The sequence below is a fragment of the Prosopis cineraria genome, unplaced genomic scaffold (assembly GCF_029017545.1).
Source record: "Prosopis cineraria cultivar Desert tree isolate PC_DT_omini unplaced genomic scaffold, ASM2901754v1 PC15, whole genome shotgun sequence".
Taxonomy (NCBI): domain Eukaryota; kingdom Viridiplantae; phylum Streptophyta; class Magnoliopsida; order Fabales; family Fabaceae; genus Prosopis; species Prosopis cineraria.
The window spans coordinates 4,931,610-4,951,642 of NW_026555346.1; the positions used below are offsets into that span (position 1 = coordinate 4,931,610).

At 35.4% G+C, this 20,033-nt stretch overlaps 2 protein-coding genes and 1 long non-coding RNA gene across 4 annotated transcripts; 2 read left to right on the forward strand and 1 right to left on the reverse strand.

The window, feature by feature from the left end:
- Nucleotides 1–3,538: 3,538 nt before the first annotated feature.
- On the forward strand, nucleotides 3,539–7,586 carry LOC129294809 (amino acid permease 6-like). The gene is made up of 7 exons (XM_054933307.1): nucleotides 3,539–3,786; nucleotides 3,884–4,117; nucleotides 4,274–4,367; nucleotides 4,494–4,708; nucleotides 4,849–4,991; nucleotides 6,686–6,913; nucleotides 7,006–7,586. The coding sequence occupies exons 1-7, from the start codon at nucleotides 3,669–3,671 to the stop codon at nucleotides 7,429–7,431; spliced, it is 1,458 nt and encodes a 485-aa protein (XP_054789282.1). The 5' UTR covers nucleotides 3,539–3,668; the 3' UTR covers nucleotides 7,432–7,586.
- A 5,167-nt stretch (nucleotides 7,587–12,753) lies between these two features.
- On the forward strand, nucleotides 12,754–15,773 carry LOC129294222 (uncharacterized). Of its 2 annotated transcripts, none has more exons than XR_008589325.1 (3): nucleotides 12,754–13,337; nucleotides 14,625–14,833; nucleotides 15,364–15,773. It is a non-coding gene; the product is annotated as an uncharacterized LOC129294222 (long non-coding RNA). The 2 variants fall into 2 exon arrangements; XR_008589324.1 differs by lacking the exon at nucleotides 15,364–15,773 and adding an exon at nucleotides 14,930–15,231.
- Nucleotides 15,774–18,691: 2,918 nt separating this feature from the next.
- LOC129294218 (EPIDERMAL PATTERNING FACTOR-like protein 2) lies at nucleotides 18,692–19,622 on the reverse strand. Its single transcript, XM_054932415.1, has 4 exons — nucleotides 19,510–19,622; nucleotides 19,250–19,381; nucleotides 19,107–19,141; nucleotides 18,692–18,992 (listed from the first exon to the last, which is right to left on the reverse strand). Exons 1-4 carry the CDS (start codon nucleotides 19,514–19,516, stop codon nucleotides 18,723–18,725), a joined length of 444 nt encoding a protein of 147 aa, XP_054788390.1. The 5' UTR covers nucleotides 19,517–19,622; the 3' UTR covers nucleotides 18,692–18,722.
- Between the last annotated feature and the right edge of the window lie 411 nt (nucleotides 19,623–20,033).

A 20,033-nucleotide genomic window follows, 5' to 3' on the forward strand; every position in this document is an offset into this window, starting at 1 on the left:
GCTCCAGTGTTTTACTTTGAGATTGCAAGCTCGTGGCAACACACGCCTCTGCCTCTAACTCTGGTTGTCCAAGTATTTAACCTTTTAGCATTGAGATCCCTAGCACTATGTAAATGGCTCACGGGTCAACCTGCGTGGACTGACATTTTGGCGGTTAGGTTGGGCTAGCCTGTCAGATAAACATGTTGAAAAACTCAACCCAACCCGTTGACTGACAGGTTAGGCAACTCGTGGACTAGCCCGCAAAACACACACAAATATTTAGCAAAAAATCTAAAGTTTATATACATATTTATGTACTCTAATAACTCTTTCTTTTTTATTTTTATCTTCATTTTTTATTTTAATATAAACCAAATTGTGTGAATTTTGTTTTTTACTTCATTAAAACAGAATATATTTATAAGCTATCCTCAAATTACTCCCTCACTCATAGACACCTAATCAGGTTAAAGAAAAATGATATAAATGCAGTTTCTCGATTCTTCTCAAAATATTTAATCTACCTCATTCTTATTATTCTAATTATTATTGCAATTATTTAGATAATAATTATTTATTGAGCTTAAATCTATACGTGTTCTCAACTAGTTAGCCAGGATTATTTTTATATTATATAAAATATATATGCTCGAAGATTCTTTTTGACCCCTTCATTTATTAACCTTAACTAAGAGTTAGGCAATTAGCTATATCTATACACACATTTGCTTGATCTTGATTATTTTTATATTTCACACTTAGGGTTCATGCAAATCCAAAATTAAGAAATTCAGCATCTAGCTTTGAATCATGTTCATAATAATTAATTAGATGAAAATAATTAATTCAACTTATACATAGAATTGATCTGATCAAATGGTTCAAAAAAACAAAGTTAGAAAGCTCAATCCATGCCAAAGCAGTCTAATGCTTTAGCAATTTTTTTTTTTAAAAAAAAAAAACAGGCTAGCAAGCCAACCTATTTACCCACATACTTTTATAGTTCGAGCTAACCTAACTCATTTTTTAAAATGGGCTCATTTTGCCGACCCAACTCACAAAAAATTGCAAGCTAAAGGCTTGCCTATTAGATTGAACTTGTTTGCCCAATTTTAAAGGTCTCAAATACAATCAACACATTAATATTTTATTTATTTATTTATTTATTTATTTATATAAATATTATTTTTTATTTAATTTTTATGTCATGTGATTGAATCATAAAAACCGCAACGCATCTCTGAAAAGTACTAAGTTGCGCCCCAAAATTCACCAATTAAACGTGCACATACATGGTTTTATTCATATTAGTTCAGAAATGCGTAGCAGTCAAAACGTGGAAGTACAATACTGGACTTGTTCGCCACGACTGTCCTCTCGAGAAGAGTGCTTTGGCGTTACTTGGAACCTGGAAGTACGTACTTAAAAACAAGATTGGACAAACTAAAACAAGTGTTTCCCCTCTGGCCGAATCAAGAGGAGCTGCTTTTTTGGTAACGGAAGAAACGGCCTGATCGTAGGTGTCAAAGATATAGAGTGCCTTGCTTTTGGGATTTTTTTTCCTTGTTGGAAGAGTCACGGTAATTAAAATCGACAGAAAAAGTTCGCTAATGTCGGCCCTCCCCTGGTTTGGCATCCAGAAGAGTGGAGGGGACAGCAAAGCAAAGATCCAAAATGGCTGTTCAACCAGTTACTTCATATATAAGAAGTTTTTTTAAAAAAATTATCTTTAAATATAAAAAGTTATTACCATATTTTTTTAATAAATAAATTATTATACTTTTATTGCATTAAAAAAAGAAAAAAATAAATATTTTTATTAATTTACTTTTAAAAAGAGATTCATTTTTTATTTATAATAATTATAAGTAAAATTAAAATGTTACTGTAGTTTTAATTAAATAAATATTTTTCTACTAATTTATATAGTTTGGTTAAAAGTATCTTATATATAAAAAAAAAAGTTAAAAACAGAGGGAGTAGATAGCAAATTCCAATAAACATCAGCCATGGCCAATTTATGAACTTGTGCTCTCCAGCTATATGTCACAATCTTTGTTTAGAAAGAGAAGAAATCATAAGGTTACGGTGTTTTTGGAGGCATTCAGGATGGTGCAGAGATTTTCAGGAGAATTCAGGACGTTTAATGAGAATCTAGTATATTTTAGAATGTTCTAAAAGCATTTAGAATAGTCTAGAATAATTTAGAAAAATCTAAAAGTTTCTCGAAGGTTCTAGAAACTTAGAGAGAAATGTGAAGATGTCTATAATATTTTAGGATATTTTAAAATATTTTAGAACATTCCACACGTATTTTAAAAATTAATCTAGAAATATCTTTATAAATATTTAGATATTTGTATGGAACACTCTAGAGGATGAATGTAAATTGTAAGATTAGATTGATCTTTACCGTCCATTAAGGAAGTGAGAATTTTCTAAAAAAAGGAAAAGGTTTATAAATACCCCTACAACCCTTTATTTGTAAATAACAAGAAAAGTAATCAAAGTTTTAAGCTCTCAACTTCTCTCATCCAAGCTTTCTTTTTTTTTTTGTATTCAAGTTTTTCTAATTTTTTTACCAACATTCTAAGAGTTCGCCTAACTTAACAAAGATCAATAGGTTAATCACGCTAAGGCTGACATGGTTTAACAAAGATCAAGGCCGTGACATATAGCTGACATTTATTACGTGTGTACACTGTGGATACAGCCAACTCATGGCCGAGTTCTGGTATTACTGGTCATTAAATGAGAACTAGATCTTACCCGTTATTTTCTAGCTTCAACTGCTAACTGCGCATTAATGGAGCCCCCGGCTAGCATTCACGATCCAGAAACGTAGTTCAAGCTTATATACGGTAAATGCCTCTCTCTCTCTGTTTTTTTTTTTAAGGCAATTTTATTGACTCTGACCTGCATGAATTGATCAGTGCTTCGTGGGTCATGTGCATATAACTCTTCACCACGTTGATATCTACCCAAAAGATAAAAAGGTAAAAAATTCATTAGGCACTAGGACTAATTAATGATGCAAAAGAGGAAAATTTGAAGTTGAATTAGTTTGGTGTGCGATGATGAAAATGTAAAAAACTAAAAGAGAGCAGAAAAGAAGAAGGGGGGAATAATCAAGTAACATGAGAGAGAGGGCATGCATGGTGGCTTAGTCAGAGGGATTTCGAGAACCCATAATGGCTACTACAAGGATGGCGTCCAAATGGATGGACCAAAACCTAAAATCCGAGTGTGGGGACACTTTGGTTCCACAACCACACCAGAATCTGCCACCTTCAATGGTTCATAGCCCTTCCAAAAATTCCACCCCTTCAACCCACCTATCATCTTAAACCTCCCAGCTCTCCCATTAACTCTTGCTTTTTCTATTTTCTCTATTAATTTTTTCTCAGCTCTCTTGGCCTTTCTCTAAAGCACCTCAGCTCCATGTCCGTCGCTTTTTCTGCAAATTCCTCAACCTATAATCGATTTACACGTGCCATCCCTCCCTTTGACTTCCATCGCCTCCTCCCTCTATTTAACCCACTATCGTTCTTCCCCAAACGCACTATCACGCCTTCTTCCCTTCTCTCTTCGATCTTCATATATTTATATATATGAGTGTCTCTGCTGGACGCTTCCATTATAGTTGAGCTAGCCAAACCAAACACATCAACTTTTTTCTCTTTGACATGGCTAGCAATAATCATCATCATCAGTATCAGAAGAATGCCATGTACGTAGAAACTCCGGAAGCGTTTGGCGATGGAGGCAAGAACTTCGACGACGACGGACGAGTCAAAAGAACCGGTACTTCTTTTGATATATATATATATATATATAATATCACCGGTTACGCTGGTGTTTGAGAAGAATTTTCACTTAAATTTTGATTTTGATTGTGAAGGGACGTGGGTGACTGCGAGTGCCCACATCATAACGGCTGTGATAGGCTCTGGTGTGCTGTCACTGGCTTGGGCAATAGCTCAAATGGGATGGGTGGCTGGGCCTGCCGTCCTCTTTGCCTTCTCTTTCATCACCTACTTCACCTCCACTCTTCTTGCTGACTGCTACCGTTCACCTGACCCCGTCCACGGCAAGAGAAACTATACTTATTCCATGGTTGTCAGATCCATCCTAGGTATAATTTAATCATCATTATCTAACACTCTACTACTTCTTGAGTTCCAAGACTGGCACATCTCTGACTCTCCAGTGTCACTTTTTACAGAGGAGAACTTTACTCACTTATCATGTGATTTTGTTACATTATTAATTCCCAATATTCCTTCTACAGGAGGTAGGAAATTTCGGCTGTGTGGATTAGCTCAGTACATTAATCTTATAGGCGTGACCATCGGCTACACGATAACTGCGTCAATTAGTATGGTGTAAGAATTTCCGCACAGACTATTGACTCAGTACTGGTACAGACTATATAATTAATAAGCGACCGTATATGTAAATTAATATATTTTCTCTCTCTCTTTCTGTATGTTGTGGTGATAACGAAACAGGGCAGTGAAAAGATCGAACTGTTTTCACAAACACGGGCATCATGAGAAATGTTATATATCAAACAACCCTTTTATGATCATGTTTGCGTGCATCCAAATCGTGCTCAGCCAGATACCAAACTTCCACAAGCTCTGGTGGCTCTCTATCGTCGCAGCCGTTATGTCTTTTGCTTATTCTTCCATTGGCCTGGGACTCTCTATAGCTAAAGTCGCAGGTTAGTGAAAAGTGAAAACTCCCCAACTTTTTGCTGGTTTTTGTTCTTACATCTTTCCGTATACTGGAATCTCTAAAAGGTGGTAAATGGTCCTGCCGGTCGAAGTCTAATAATCATATTTGGTCCGTGCTATGAAAAAGGTGGGGAACACGTACGAACATCTTTAACGGGAGTGCAAGTTGGTGTGGACGTGACGGGATCAGAGAAGGTTTGGAGGATGTTCCAAGCCATCGGAGACATTGCCTTCGCTTATGCTTTTTCTAATGTTCTTATCGAAATCCAGGCAAGTCATATGCTTCTTCTTACCATCGTAGTACTGATATATGCTAATTTACCCCCTTGACAAGATGCCCATGCACTGCATGTGACATCCGTCTCGATAATTGACCGAAGTAGAGTGGCAGATACAGAGCAACTTAATTCATTAATATTTAGGGTGATATATACATTGAGGCCAGAAGTAACAACACGTAAGTCATTCGTAAATAAAGGGGGTATCTCTTTCTTTTGTGATAATATAATAATAATATCATGGTGCATGATCATTAATTCACTCTTGTATGCTGGAAGCTTTTAGATTTGACCTACGGCATTAGGTAAATTAATTATAATACACTTCAATTACGAGATCCAACAATCTTAACAAGTTCTATGTCTATATAAAATCCATGGATATACAATGTTCTGATATAATAAATTTAATGAAATTAATTAGAAATTGTTTTTAAAATATTAGACCAGTCATACTTAAAGTTTATAAGTTCCTCAAATTCAAACCGTGATGTGTCATGGGAGTTTAGTATAAGTGGCTTTAAGTAATACTCAGCACCTGTTATCTGTATTGAGTTAGGTATGGTGCATTTCCTCTGGATATAATATCGTCTGTGGGTTCTTTAAGATCATGGTTGAGAGTTAGCATATTAAGCATGAAAGACTTCTACTGTGTGGCCAAGTCGCCGACTTGAATTGACATAGTGGCCGCCGATTACTGCCAATGAACCAAAAATTGTAGATTTTCTGTTTCCTCAGCACTGTCATGAAAACGACTGAGAAGACCCTTTGCATAAATTGGCCACTAAAAGGGTTATTGCCATTCGAAAGAAGTGGCTCCGCTTAATGGTTTAATCACAGAAACTCACTATTTATATAAAGATCGAATTAATTCCGTTGGAAAGATGAGGTTTAGAATACAGGTGATCGTTTTTTAACTAATTTATTTTTCCTCCACTTCAGTATCGGTTGAATTTGTGCTTAACAGAAAGTTTAATAGTTAGATGTCTCTTCATCTTCCTTTATTCTACTTTTCATCAGAAAGTGGAGGGGGAAAATGCAAATCAAACCTTTGCATCTAGTCCATGGTCTATATTGCCGCACCTACCTAGCCATAGCTAGTTAGGATTCCTTGCATACATGGACCATCAAATCGATGAACCACTCTTCCGAATGCTACTTTTTATGAAAAATAATATAGTTTTATTTTACAACAGTAGAATCCTACCTTATTCTGTTCCAAGCACCTCTGTCCACCATTCTTTTGGGCTCATCTCAATCATCTGCCAAGACCAAATTTCTCCCAGTGGATTGTCTCATCATGGGTAGGTAGTGCAGAAAAATGCAATCATTAATCTCTTAGTTTTAACATATTTTATTTTTAATTCCTATATTTTTTTTAATATTTTCAATCTTTAAAATTATAGAGACTTAAATTATAAACGCATTCAATCTGATTAAAATAATAGAAACCCATAACTTTAAAAAATTATATGAATTAAGAGTAAAACTCATTGAAACTATAGGATGTAAAACATTAAATTATAAAATATTACACGGGCTATGTTAAAGCACGATCAGAGTTGCGTAATCACATGCAATACACTTGAGCACTGGCTTTAGAATAATTAATGACATGTGAAGAGTTATGGAGCTTAGCTTTCAAGCATAGTGATAATGGGGGACCACATGATTTGACTGCTGCAGGATACCCTCAAATCAAGCCCTCCAGAAAACAAAGTAATGAAGAAAGCAAGTTCGATCGGCATCTTCACCACGACCATATTCTATGTGCTGTGCGGGTGCGTAGGTTACGCAGCATTTGGAAATGACGCACCCGGAAACTTCCTCACAGGGTTCGGCTTCTACGAGCCCTTCTGGCTCATTGACTTCGCCAACGTCTGCATCGCCGTCCACTTAATCGGAGCATACCAGGTCGATCATTGCGCAATCATACATAATTAATTACAAGTAACGCACGCACGTTACGGTATATTTACCAAACTTAGCTTTTCATGGGCATGCAGGTGTTTTGCCAGCCCATATTTGGGTTCGTGGAGAACTGGAGCAAGGAAAGATGGGGCGAGAGCAAGTTCGTAAATCACGAGCATGCTCTGAACATTCCATTGTGCGGGACGTATAACTTGAACTGGTTCAGGTTAGTGTGGAGGACTGCTTATGTGGTGGTGACGGCGGTGATAGCGATGATGTTCCCGTTCTTCAATGACTTCTTGGGGCTCATTGGGTCGCTCTCGTTCTGGCCATTGACGGTTTACTTCCCGACAGAGATGTATATTAAGCAGTCGAATATGCGGAGATTCTCCTTCACGTGGACTTGGCTCAAGATATTAAGCTGGGCCTGCTTGATCGTTTCCATCATCTCTGCTGCTGGCTCCATCCAAGGCCTTGCTCAAGATCTCAAGAAGTACCAGCCCTTCAAACCTCAACAATGATCGTTTGCATGCTTCATCAATTAATATTCAGATTCAAGTGCTATATGTGTGTGTGTGTGTGTTTATAGCTTTCTGTTCTATCACCTTTAATAAATAGCTACCTCGGTATATTAGTCCATGGATAATTAATTAATGTTATCAAATGTTCCTCTGAATGCAACGCCTAGCTGCAGCATATTCAAAAATTCAAAGATAATCCTTAGTAATTTGAAATAATTAAATGAAGCGATAACTCGTATCTCCAGCTGCTAGTAACTGCAATTGGAATAAGACAGTGTGTAATAATTATGGCAACGCAAATATAGCACTCTAAAAGATGCAAGCGAGCGTTTAAATCAGATCGTCCACTACTTCCTATTGACACGGAGATATGTGTATGCTGTTAGTTATATGCCGTGTGTTAATACATAACAAGTCTCACGGAAAATGTCAAATATTATGCTGCATTTGAAAATGTCAAATGTTATTATATATTTTTCTTTCCTTCAGTCAACATTAGACTGAATGGCTGATTAAAACTACTAGGAAAAATAAAATCAAAGTTCTGGAAATTCAAAAGAACCACACAACTTTGACATCAGAACGTGAAAAACTAAAGAAATGATCAAAAGAGTTCCTAATTAAAACCTTGCTATAATAATATTACATGTAAAAGAGAAACCACATTTTCAGTGCGTTCTTAATTTTATTCACGCTGATCTCCCCGCGTGGAAAGGCTCTCGTTCCGCGCATTAAAATTAAAAAGGAATAATAAGTTCCGTGGGGTTTGGAAAGTGGGATTGGACTTGAAGCGTAATGATAAGCAAAGAATATTAATATTGAATAAAAATGGGTGACTTGGGAGCAGGGACGTCCACTAAGATCTAATCAACTTCCCATTCACATTGCGCGTTCCTCATTGGTAGCCATTCCTTTTGCACGCCTCAAGGTTGGAAATTTGTCACCCACCTTATATATTCACTCTTCTCTAAGGTAATGCACACAATATTTACACTGCTGTCAAACAACACTGAAAATAATAAAAATTAAATTTAATAGTGAAGCACAATTTAGGTTATCTCTTTTATGATGAGGGGCTTTTTTATGACCAAATTAATTTAAAAAGCCAAATTAAAATTAAATAATTAAAATAAGTTTAATTGACAAAGTTATCAAACACAAGCAGTACAATCAATCATAACCCAATCAATTAAATTTAATCTCTCTCGTTCATAAAATAAATTTATTTTATTTTATTTTATTATTTTAATTCTATTATATATTTTTCAAATTATCATTCTATAATTAAACAATAAATAAATTTATAAATAATCACCCAAGCCAGGTCAAATCATTTTTATATTATTATATAATTGATTATAGCAAGTAAAATCTCAAATAAAATTTATAATTCAATAATTATGTAATAAAGCTACTATAATCAACAATATCAATTAAAGTATAAAATTTAAAAATAAAAAAATAAAATAACAAATAAAAATAAAGTTAAAATAATTTTTTTCTGAATATTAAAAATTTTAATTAAATTTAAGATCATAATTTATAATTTATCATATTCAAAAATTAGCCCTCTATAAAATTAAAAATCAAACACCACCCAGCAGGCCATCGCCCAACGTATTTGAGAAGCACGTCCGCCTCTGCTCCTCCTCATCTGTTTCGCCAATTTCAATTCCCAGTGTCACGATTTCTTATGCCCGGCGACCTCTCTTATGTTCAATTCACAGATGATTTTTGCGGCCATGTGCTCCTCTCCTCAGAAAATTCAAACCCAATAATTTAATGAGAATAACAAAACTACCTTAAATACATTTAATTGAAAAATATATTAAAAACTCAAAATAAATATAAATAAAGTTTTAAATATTTAATTCTTGACTTAATTTTCAAGTATGCTCATATTCTTTTTATTTGAAATAATTTCTATTAATATCTTTCAAATTGGATCTAGAAGATATGGATAGTTAAAATCTAAAAGTTGAAATTGACTAATAAAATCAAATAATATTCAATTAAATTTAATTAGCCTCAAATAAATATTTAAAAGCCTAAATTAAAAGGATGAAAATATATAAAATTATCATTTCCTATATACATATATTTATTTATTTATTTATAGGTCCCACAAGTTGCATAATAATTGGCTTTCAAGTCTTTCAAGTAAAACATAGCTCTAATACAACTTGTTAGGTTATCTAAATATGAGTGTACTTAAAATGATACATGTGGGGAGTCTCTCGTTGAATAATTTTGAATTTCAAACATGCATCAAAACATGTTTTCAAGTCTTGGGCGAACCAGGTTCTAACAAAGAAGAAAAGATCAACTAGAAGACATCATATCTAACCCAAAGCTTAAATGCTTGAGTTAATGGGTCATTTTTCTTTATTATATATTAATTATTAAGTTTAATTTTATTTATGTGGCACTTTTCATATTGTTTTTAATCCACTCACACCTTCAAGCGTGAATTCACAAGCTCTACATATCAAATATGCCCCTAAATATCAAGTCCATGCACCAACAATCAAGGCCTTCCTATAACCAAGGTTAGTCACATTTTGGACTTCAAATATATGCACAATAAAAGGCTTTCAAGTCTTGACAAGACCTAAACTTATACTACTTGATAGGTTATTCAAGTATAAGTATCCTTAAGATGATTCCACAAAGGATAATTTTGAGCTTTAAACGTTTGCGTAATAACAAACTTTCAAATCTTAAATGAAATTAAACTCTAATATCACTTTATTATGAATGGAAAGCGACCGCTCAAATTAATTAGTTAATAAAATATTAACCTTCGTCTTTCAAGTATGTTTGGTCCCTATGGCCAATTTTGTTTTTAACTAAGTCCTTTTCATTAATTTTTTCAATTATATTTGAGTATTCTTTTGAGTTTGAAAATTTGAAATCTCACCCGTACAAATATTTCAAACTTGATAATTCAAATAAGATCAGTCCTGTGATTACTTTGGTCTTTGATATTAATGGTGGACTCATAACGGTGACCATACAAAGAATAAAATGATGAAATTGGATTTCGAGGATCGCTTTAAGAAGCAAAGGAAATGGCATTTGGTTTTATTACTCAAAGAGGACAAGGAGCTCACTTTTGCAAGCGACTTATATGCCTACTGAATTGAAACTCACCCTTGTGAATGTGAGTATGAAAGGAAGGGAAAGGGTGGAGGGTTGGAGGCCAAGGAAGGAAGGAAGAAGACGCATAGAGGTGGAACTCTAGAACGTTGAAGCCAAGGAGGAGAATAATGCCAGTGAAAACGATTGAGGCAGGGCATCATCTCAGAGACTGAAAATTTGTGGGTTCCACAAATTTGGGTGGAATAAATGAAGGTTACCACCAAATGAATGGAAGGTGATAAATGCTACATCTTCAACTATCGATGAATTTTTTTGTACTACTCTATAATATAGAATACTAAATAGTTATTGAAAAATAATCCGTGATTAAATTTATATTTTTATTTAAAAATAAATGCTTGTTGAGATTTATATATGGGAGAATTATTTTAAGGACCTATCTAAGACAATTAATCACTCCTAAATCCATTGATAACTGAGTTTAAGAAAATTACAACATAATGTATTGTCATTTCCTTGAGCTTGATTGTTAGTAAACTTTCGAGTAATTAATTGTCTTGAATAGGACTTACATAAAAATTTTCCTTTATATACCTTACAATGCTAGTTAGGATTTACCCCCTCCATTAAAAAATATAAAACATTTTTAATCAAATCTCATCTCTCAATAAAGTAGTTACTTACTTTCAAATTAACCTTATCTTTCTATATTCATCCTTATTAAACACCTTATAATAAATATAAAATCATTCATCAATGGAGACACTTTTGAAAAAAAAGGCAATGATTATATTTCAAAAGACTAAAAAATATTTTACATTTTTAAATATTTAACTTCTCAAAAATGTCTTACATTTTTAAACGGGTGGAGTGTAAATTTTATTTTTATAATGATGATTATATTTCCAGGATATTTTGATTGGACTCGGCCATAGTCCCTTGGCATCATAAACTACTTCTTCATGCAAGTTCCAACTGTGCCTGTTTCTTTGGTTTGGAGTTGGAATTAAAAAAAAAAACACACACACACACTCTGAGTTTGAATCTTTGTGGGATTGTGAGCTGCGACCCAACTTGACTCTTCAGGTTTGAAGTTAACCAAAGTCATTAATTTTCTAAATAAAAGCACCTCAATTTTTATTAACGGAATTGAATCTAGGAGAAAAGAGATTAATACTTCATAATTTAAATAATTTTTGCTATATATGTTCCAACGACTTGTTCCCAGGTCTTGAACATGTTCCAACGATTTTTCACGCTGGTCTGAGCAAAAAAAATTCGTTATAAAAAATTATTTAATTCTTTTTAACCAGGACATTTTTTTGGCCAGCTGGTTCGGGAATTGCTTTGTCAAACGACAGCTTTCGTGGACCCCTTTTTATTTTTTCGGGAGGGGAGTCCCACGGTCTTTTGACGACATCGTTTCCAATAGACAGCTGTCTTCTTGAATCTTAACGTCTCGTTTGTTAACAAGAAGTTGGTATGGGAGAAGTGAGAGTGGAAGTGGAACCGATAAAATTATGCGTTTGGTACTATAGAAGTCGGTTCTCCGTGGAGCCTGGTTCAATCAATTGGGCTCCATGCCTTACCCGATGGTTCCATCGTCCTCCTTGGGACTCTTTTACCCCTGCCTCCTGCCTCTCTCATAATGTTCTTGCAAGCTGTAACCGACCCTCCACGAGCGATAGCGACGGCCCTTCGCCAGCAACCACCGCTTGATTCTGCACTAACCGGACTTTGCGATGATTCTCCGTCATCCTCCGCCTGAAAAACATATCTGAAAACTACATCTTTCGGTGAATACCACTGATTCTCCACCATTAACGAGGCTCGTGCATCTGAGTTCCTATCTAGCCCAGCGTTCGCTCGCCAGTTCATGTCCGAATCGTCGAACTGTACTTAAGATTTATGGCGGAAGGGTCGATTTGAGTTTGGCAACATTCAGGCACAATTTGGATGTTTATATTCTTCAACTTTGATATTTAATTCTCTAATTTTCATTACATTTTCCAGCAATAGATCCTGAAATTTGGCTGGTTTATCATGTTTGGGTATTTTGAGATCTGGTGGACGATGAACAAATCCTGGTTTCTAGTAGACAGTGAACGAGGAAGGAGATGACTTTTTTTTTTTAAAAAAATAAATTTACGAGTATTTTGGTATTTTCAGAATATAATTATATTTATTAAATATGATTCATATCTCATTTATACTTTTAGATCCAACCTCCACATCCACTTCCAGTTTTATCCTCACTCCCACTTTCACCAAAAACACTTCGTGGCAAACGAGGCATGAGTGTTAGCCGTAGCGGAAGCAATTCTCAAACGGAGTTCGGAGATCACAAGGCAGGCAGCTTGGGAACGAAATATGAAGCCGTTAGGATGGTGGCTGATGCTGGTTGGCACGCTCCGATTAGCCTCCGTCTGGTTCGGTTTCTTTGACATTTGGGCTCTTCGACTTGCCGTCTTCTCTAACACTGACAGTAGCTTCTATCCTCTCGACTTCCACTATTTATGGAGTTTCTTGCATTTCCACAATGCTGCTTATTTTCAAGCGCGCATAGTTAGTAATCTGTAATCCCCTTAGATCCACAGTGGATTTCTGGAATTCAGCCTGTTTATTTTTCTAGGAGTCACTTTCATCAATGAAATTATCTCCCCACGTTAGGGTGTGGAGTGCGGACACCGTGGGTTTATAGTAGAGGACTTTTTCTTAGGTAGCTGGGGACAATTCGCTACTCCAGCGGCTGCAATGGGTTGAGTGTATATTCGGATCCCAGAGTTGTTTGCTGTGTCAAATAAGTAAGAACTCATCAGATCTTTTAGATCCCTTCTCTAAAATTATTCTCTTCAAAGAGTTTATTTATATGCACAATGCAAAAATATTGAGCCCGCTTTTTCCTTATACCAGCAAACCGGGTATTTGCAGATTTTCTAGAGATCTTTTCCGCGTGAACATTTCCAACTCCGATAGTGCATTTGTGAAACTGTTTTTTGTTAACTGTTTTTCAAATTAGTTTTTTCACTGTTCCTTTTCTTTTCACCAATTCGTTTCTTAAAGTGCTATTTTTGAGGTCAATTTGCACTACAACTATTTACCATGCCATCCAAGCACCTTGACAAAGCATCGTTTCCAAGTTTGCTGGGGTGCAATAAATTCTGAAATAATATTCTCCCATTTTGTTGTTTCCATGCAACAATTCTCGTGTTTTGTAGCATAATAGAAATCAATGGGACTATGCGAGAAATAGAGATGCGAACGTTTTTATTTCAGTTATAAATGTGCTGAAAATTGTGTTGAGGACAAAGCAATATGATGTTTCGAACATGGTGGAATTTCTTATATCTTCGTATTGATATTTTCTAAATTAAAGAGAAGATGGATGCTTGGGTTGTTTCGTCGTTGGAGTCAAATTAGCTGACCAACAAAGTTGTAGAAATTCAGCTGTGACCTAAAAAGGACAAAAAAAAGTAACAAAAAAACATCTGATTTCGTCAAGTGCTTAACCAAATAGAAACTTGTCATTTAGTGAGAGGGTGTTGCACGAGGAAGATTTAACTTGTCTTGCAATAAGTTCTGCAGGTTGGATTGCATAGATAAGGAAATTTAGCTTGTTAGACAAACAGTGAATCTGCTATAGGATTGAAGCATTGGGAGCTAGTTCATTGGTGCTTTCAAATTCCAGAGTATTTCATGTGTAAAGGTCAGGGACCTTTTTGCTCATGCAGGAATGCTATCCTCGTCTCTGCTTGCGTTAGCTACTAAATCCCCAAGTTTAAACACAGCCTGCATGCATCCTGTTCCCATGAGCCCATTGGTTCCCCTAAGATCAGCATGTTAAAACATACAAAAGGGCCCATTGATATCCTTACCTAAGGACTAATAAACTTACAAGAGCGCTTATTAAAACAAAACAAATACCTGTCTCTTATCGATCTGGTGTAGTCAATTAAGTAACGGCAAGCAAGGTGGCATATTATTCTATTGGAAAACTTGTGAAGTTATTTGTATTGACTTTGGTTTTGAACATGATCCTACTAATCTAACGAGTTTCAGAGGACTGATAATACTTGTTAATTATTTTGTAGCGTCTGAAGTTCATGGACGAACATTTGGAATTTGGACATTTTTGACCTGCACTCTTTGCTATCTTTGTCCATTCGACCTTGAAAATAAGCCTCTTTATCTGGATATTTTCTTGTCATTCATCTATGCACTCGGTCATTTCTTGAGTGAGAATACCTGATTTATCACACGATGGCAATTTAAAACCTGACAACCGTTGGCATATTTGCAGGTATGAGCATTTCTTTACTTGTTTAGCACCAAATTGACGTCCATTATATTTCAAAAGTGTCTTGTAGTTTAAGAATTGCTTGTTATTTATTTATAGGCTCCCCTGAAATAAACACACTGCCCATAATTTGAGGAAAGGAAAAGGATAAAAGAAATCTGAAGCGAAATGCATTTGCTTTGCTGTATTCTTTGCCAGTTACTATCATTTGGATAGACTTTTGAGCAGGTGTATTATTTCCTTGTTCTAGGATTTTGTGTTCATGACTGGAAAGTACCACTGTTATTCTAATCTTCTAATTTTCCTATCGGGGACTTCTATAATATGGATGGGCCAGCAGTGGAATGCACACCAGAAGGTCCACTTAAAACTCTATTAAACAGGATTAGCAAGTAACAGATTATGCATAATTTTTAATCATACGGAGTATTTAAACCATGACATATCCTTCTAGTTTATTTTATGCTTATTTTCAATAGAATAGTGCTTGAGCCAGGGTGAGTAAAATTTTGGAGTTTTGCTCTCTTGAAAAGGTGGGACTAAAGTGCATTCATGGGTTGAAGGTGTTGTGCCCTTGTAAACAAAGATACGTGGCTATGAATGCCTCTTTGATTTTCATGCGCCACGTTGAAGGGATGCTTTACCCACTTTGCATTCCAACGTCAACAAGGCATAAAACTTCAAACATCACCTAGAAGTTTCAAGAATCAGAAGATCGGCCTGACATTTTCCAGGATTTTCTTGAAGGCACTTGCTTTAATAATCAAGTAAGACACGGATCTTACGATAAGCCATGGATGACTTTCCCATTCGAGTCGGACAGTCTGTAGACGCAACTCCTTTACCAACTTCTGAATGAGGATTCAGGAAAAAACCAACAACGTTCATTTTCAAACGCTATTTGTCTATATGAACTCACAGATCAGCACCATTAGAGTCGTTATGAGATCTTACAGTGTGTTTTCTTGCCTGATAAAGCATTCCAAAACCCAGAACTAACACAATAGCTTTTGGGGAGGACAAGGTTTACTAACACTGGGACGTTACTCGTACACATTTTGGCATTTCTCTCCAAATCCAAATAACCCACCAGAGCTTTTAAGAAAATCAACTTCATCTCAGTGAAAATTTCGTTGGCGTTGCGGTTTTTAGCTTTTATGTATTTATAATTATAATTTTTGGGTGAAAGTTACTTGGTGACTCGATTTAAATTCATTTGACTTAAAATACATTTAAAATTTTAAGTTATATACATAATGTTAGCCAAAAAAGATAATATGTTTGAAAATAAGAAGAAATTAATTTAGATCAATTTTTATACAAGTATCTGATGTTCATTATTCAATATCATGAATGTCTCCAATGTTATTGATTCCAGAAACTAGTTTACTTGAAGCCCCATTCAAAGAAATTGAAGTAGAATAATAGAAGAATGAATCAAATTTGCTTAGAAATAAAGATGACAACTCATGAACGGTGAAATTCCTCTGCTGATAATAGTTGACATTTGTGCTATTTCCTCAGGTACTTGGGGAAATGAACAAAGGCTAGGAATTATTATAATAATAATTATTATTATTATTTCATTTCAGCATCCAGCTGGCTTGGGTCAGTAATGGGCGGTTTTTGGACTGACATCATTCGAGGGCCTCAAGGCCCATTTAGAAGCAGATATTGCTTTTCCATATTTAATGCCCATTGATTCAAACCCAAAATTTTCTAGGCCTGTATTTTTAATGTCGTGTAAGGTATTCAGAGTTCAGACGCCACTTTTTTCTTTAATTTTTCTGCGAGGTGGTGTGGCGATAACTATTCAAGGATTCCTTTTTTTTTTCCCCCTCCCCTCTTAGGACTAAGGTGTATTTTATCTTTAAAGTATTTGAGCACCTAATGCCATAAAATATTTGTTGGAATATTTTTGTTCCTAAATTAGTTAAATTGGAGCATTCTTTACTTTACTGTTGAAAGTAAATTAGGCGGGTCTTATGAAAAGATGAGAAAGTTATTCTGAGTAAAGCAATTACAAGCTTATGTTATTATCAGTATATAAAATAAACAAACAATTATAGAAATCTTATTATTTATAAGTTATAAATGGTATGCTGATAAAAAAAGAGTTATAAATCGTATGACAGTTCCCCAACTCCACGTAACAGTTTTATTTTTTCTGTAGATATTTACGTATTTCATTGACACCCTATGCCTGTAAAGATAAATATGATTTTAAAAATATCCTAAATTATTATATATACAAAGAAAAAAGAAAAACGTTAAATCCCTGGAAGCTAATGCCTTTTTCAGTATCGTTAATGTCTCCAATCTTCTATACAATTTATGTTTTAGGGACAATTTATGGTCGTTTCTTTTCTATCTGAAGTGATGGTTGATTACTATATATCGAAGGGAGAGATTATATTATATTTGAATATTGTTAAGTTTAATTGAAGTTAGAACTCCAACGTGACTTTCTTTCTCGTCGAAAATCGCAATTCCATGGCGAATCCAAATCCCTGTAGCCTAAACTTATTTGAGGGAGAGCTTCTTGAGATGTAGTGCTTTTGCAACTGATTGCCCGGCATGTCTGGCCTTGTTTGAGTTGTTTGGGCTCATTGAGCCGGACACTAAGTCGGGTTAAGTCCCGCCCAGCCCTGCTCGAACATATATATATTTTTGTATTTTTTTTTAATTTTAAGTAATGAGTAATTGTTTTATAATATTATATTTGTTATTATATTTCAAGTATCATCTTGTTTTCATGATTATTATTTATTTTTTATGATTTTAGTTTTATTAATCATTTTTTAGTTAGTAATTAGTAATATATAAAAATAATAAATACTTTTTAATCATATATAGTTTTAAAAATTATTACTTTTAATCTTAATGTTAGTTCTACATAAAATGCATCTTAAACAAAGGTAATTACATTTTTTGTCATTAAAAAAAAGCTTTTTTTTATTATTTTAAAATTTTATAAAATAATATCATTTGAACGGGGCCAAACCAGGCCCTTGGCTGAGAGGAAGAGTAGGAAGCACCACTTGACAAAAGAAAATGAACGTCCAAAATCCAAATCTTTACCATGTCATGGCTCCTGGGTACCATATTCACTACTCGCATTAAATGCCTCCCTGTGCAACTGCGACGGTCATTTTAACAGCAAAAAGACTGTCCTTTTTTTTTTGGCCTTTTGCTTTATCCAGTTCGGTGTAACAAGGAAAGGCAGTGAAAGTGCACCCATGAAAACCTCGAGAATGGTCTCACTTTTTTTGAAGATCTACCAGCCAAGAAGCTTCCCTTGCCGTAATTACCATTAGAACCGTTCACAGAACGAATGACGCATACATTTGTTGGAGATGATAGCCACTTTGAATAAACTGAATTTGTTTTTTTAACACAGAAAAGAAGATTGCGTAAGCTGTCGTGGCTTGTGTAAATCTCTTGGAGGTGGGCTCTGCAGCTCAGCCTCTCTAATTCTGATACCCCAAATCTTGTGGGGATATGAAAGGCAGGGGCGGTCCTGACCCAACGCTCCCACTCTTCTCACTCTCTCTTTCTGCCAATTTGCTCAAGTCCAATCACAAACCTTCACGCTCCCGCCTTTTCAGGCTTCTTTAATAACTCACAGCCTAGAGATAGCTAGAGACAAAAAGGGTCAGAGTTCTTTCTCCGATTCATAATTAACACAATACTCCCCATTACAATTCTAACATTCTCGTCCAAAAACAAAAAAAAGAAAAAAAAAAAAAAAAAGGCCATACAAACTCGGAGCAAACTCTGCTCTATTCGGCCCGGGTGGGGGGGGGGGAGATGAGTATTTCAGCGAAGTGATACATACAAACTTGTCGCCCCCAAAAAATGAATGGGACTTGTTTGCAGTTTGAAATTTGAATCATGGATTGAAAAAGTAGTTGCCACACTTGCACTTCCAACTCATGGGTTTGTAGTTGGAAAGGTCATCGCCTCTTGAGTGTGTAGTGGCTCTTGTTGCAGAATGTATTGCTGTCGCTGTCGAACTGTGGCTTTGGACCTGGGGGATTATTGGGATCTGAACTGCTTCACAATGTCCACAGCTCGTGCATCTTCCTTCACACCTTGGAGGCCTTGACCCTATCTGAGCTTTTGATTCCTTTACCAGCCCCTTCTCTTCTTCGATGCCCCTCTGAATATATACAATTACGAATACATTTTCAGTTTTGGCACATATTTTATACTTGTTGCACAGTAAAGAAGCTTATGTAACCATGTATGAGGAGGGAAAGGACCTCTTAATTACCTTTGACGCTTCTGTTAACCTGGGAATTGCTCGGCCTGCATGCAAAAACGTACTAGAAAATCAGCAAAGTTACGTTGGACACTTGGATATGAAAAAGCTTGGTTTTTCTGCATTAAAACAAGGGTACATAGAAGTAACCTTACCTTCAGCCATGAACCCTTTTTGGGCGAAGATTGAGGTTGACGCCAAGAGAGTTAGCAAGCATATGATTACTCGTATATATTTGTGCCAACAGACGCAGATTTGATCGCTGACCATTTTCTCTGAGAAAGAGACTGCAGGTAAGAATGGAGGAGTTGCTTCTGGTGAGTACAGAAACTTAAAATGCGCGCCAAAATAAGACGTAAGTGGTAGTAGTAATAAGTAATAGTGCATGAGTGCACTCAGTGTGTGGGAAGCAGACAAGCCATTTCTGCGCCAGAATTTGACAAAGAGAAAACTCAGATGGTGGAAGCGGAAGGCCAAATGTTGTGACTTTGTTGAGTGTTCAGTTTGAAATAAACCAAAACCCGGAAGCTAAATGTGCATGACTTTGTAAGAGAATGAGAGATGAGAGAAAGAGAGAGGGAAGATAAGTGACAGCAGAGAAGCAGTGAAGCTGAAATTCTGAAAAAGGTAGGGTCAGAGATTGAATGCCACCTCCATTATGCAAAAAGGATCACCTCTTCTGAAGTCTGATGCCTTATATAATTTCCCCATCAATTGAGAGCAACGCGGTACGTGGACTGCAAAAGCAGTAGAGTAGGCCAACATTTGACGTTGAGAGAAAGAAAAGAGCTATCCTCGTTTACCGTGCCGCCAAACAACTTCGACTGTGTCGTCATATACTTCTCCATTTTATTTATAAAACACATTTTAAAAAATTTATTTAATTTTTTTAAGTTATAGTATAATTTTTTAAATATTTTTTAAAAATATTTTAAATTT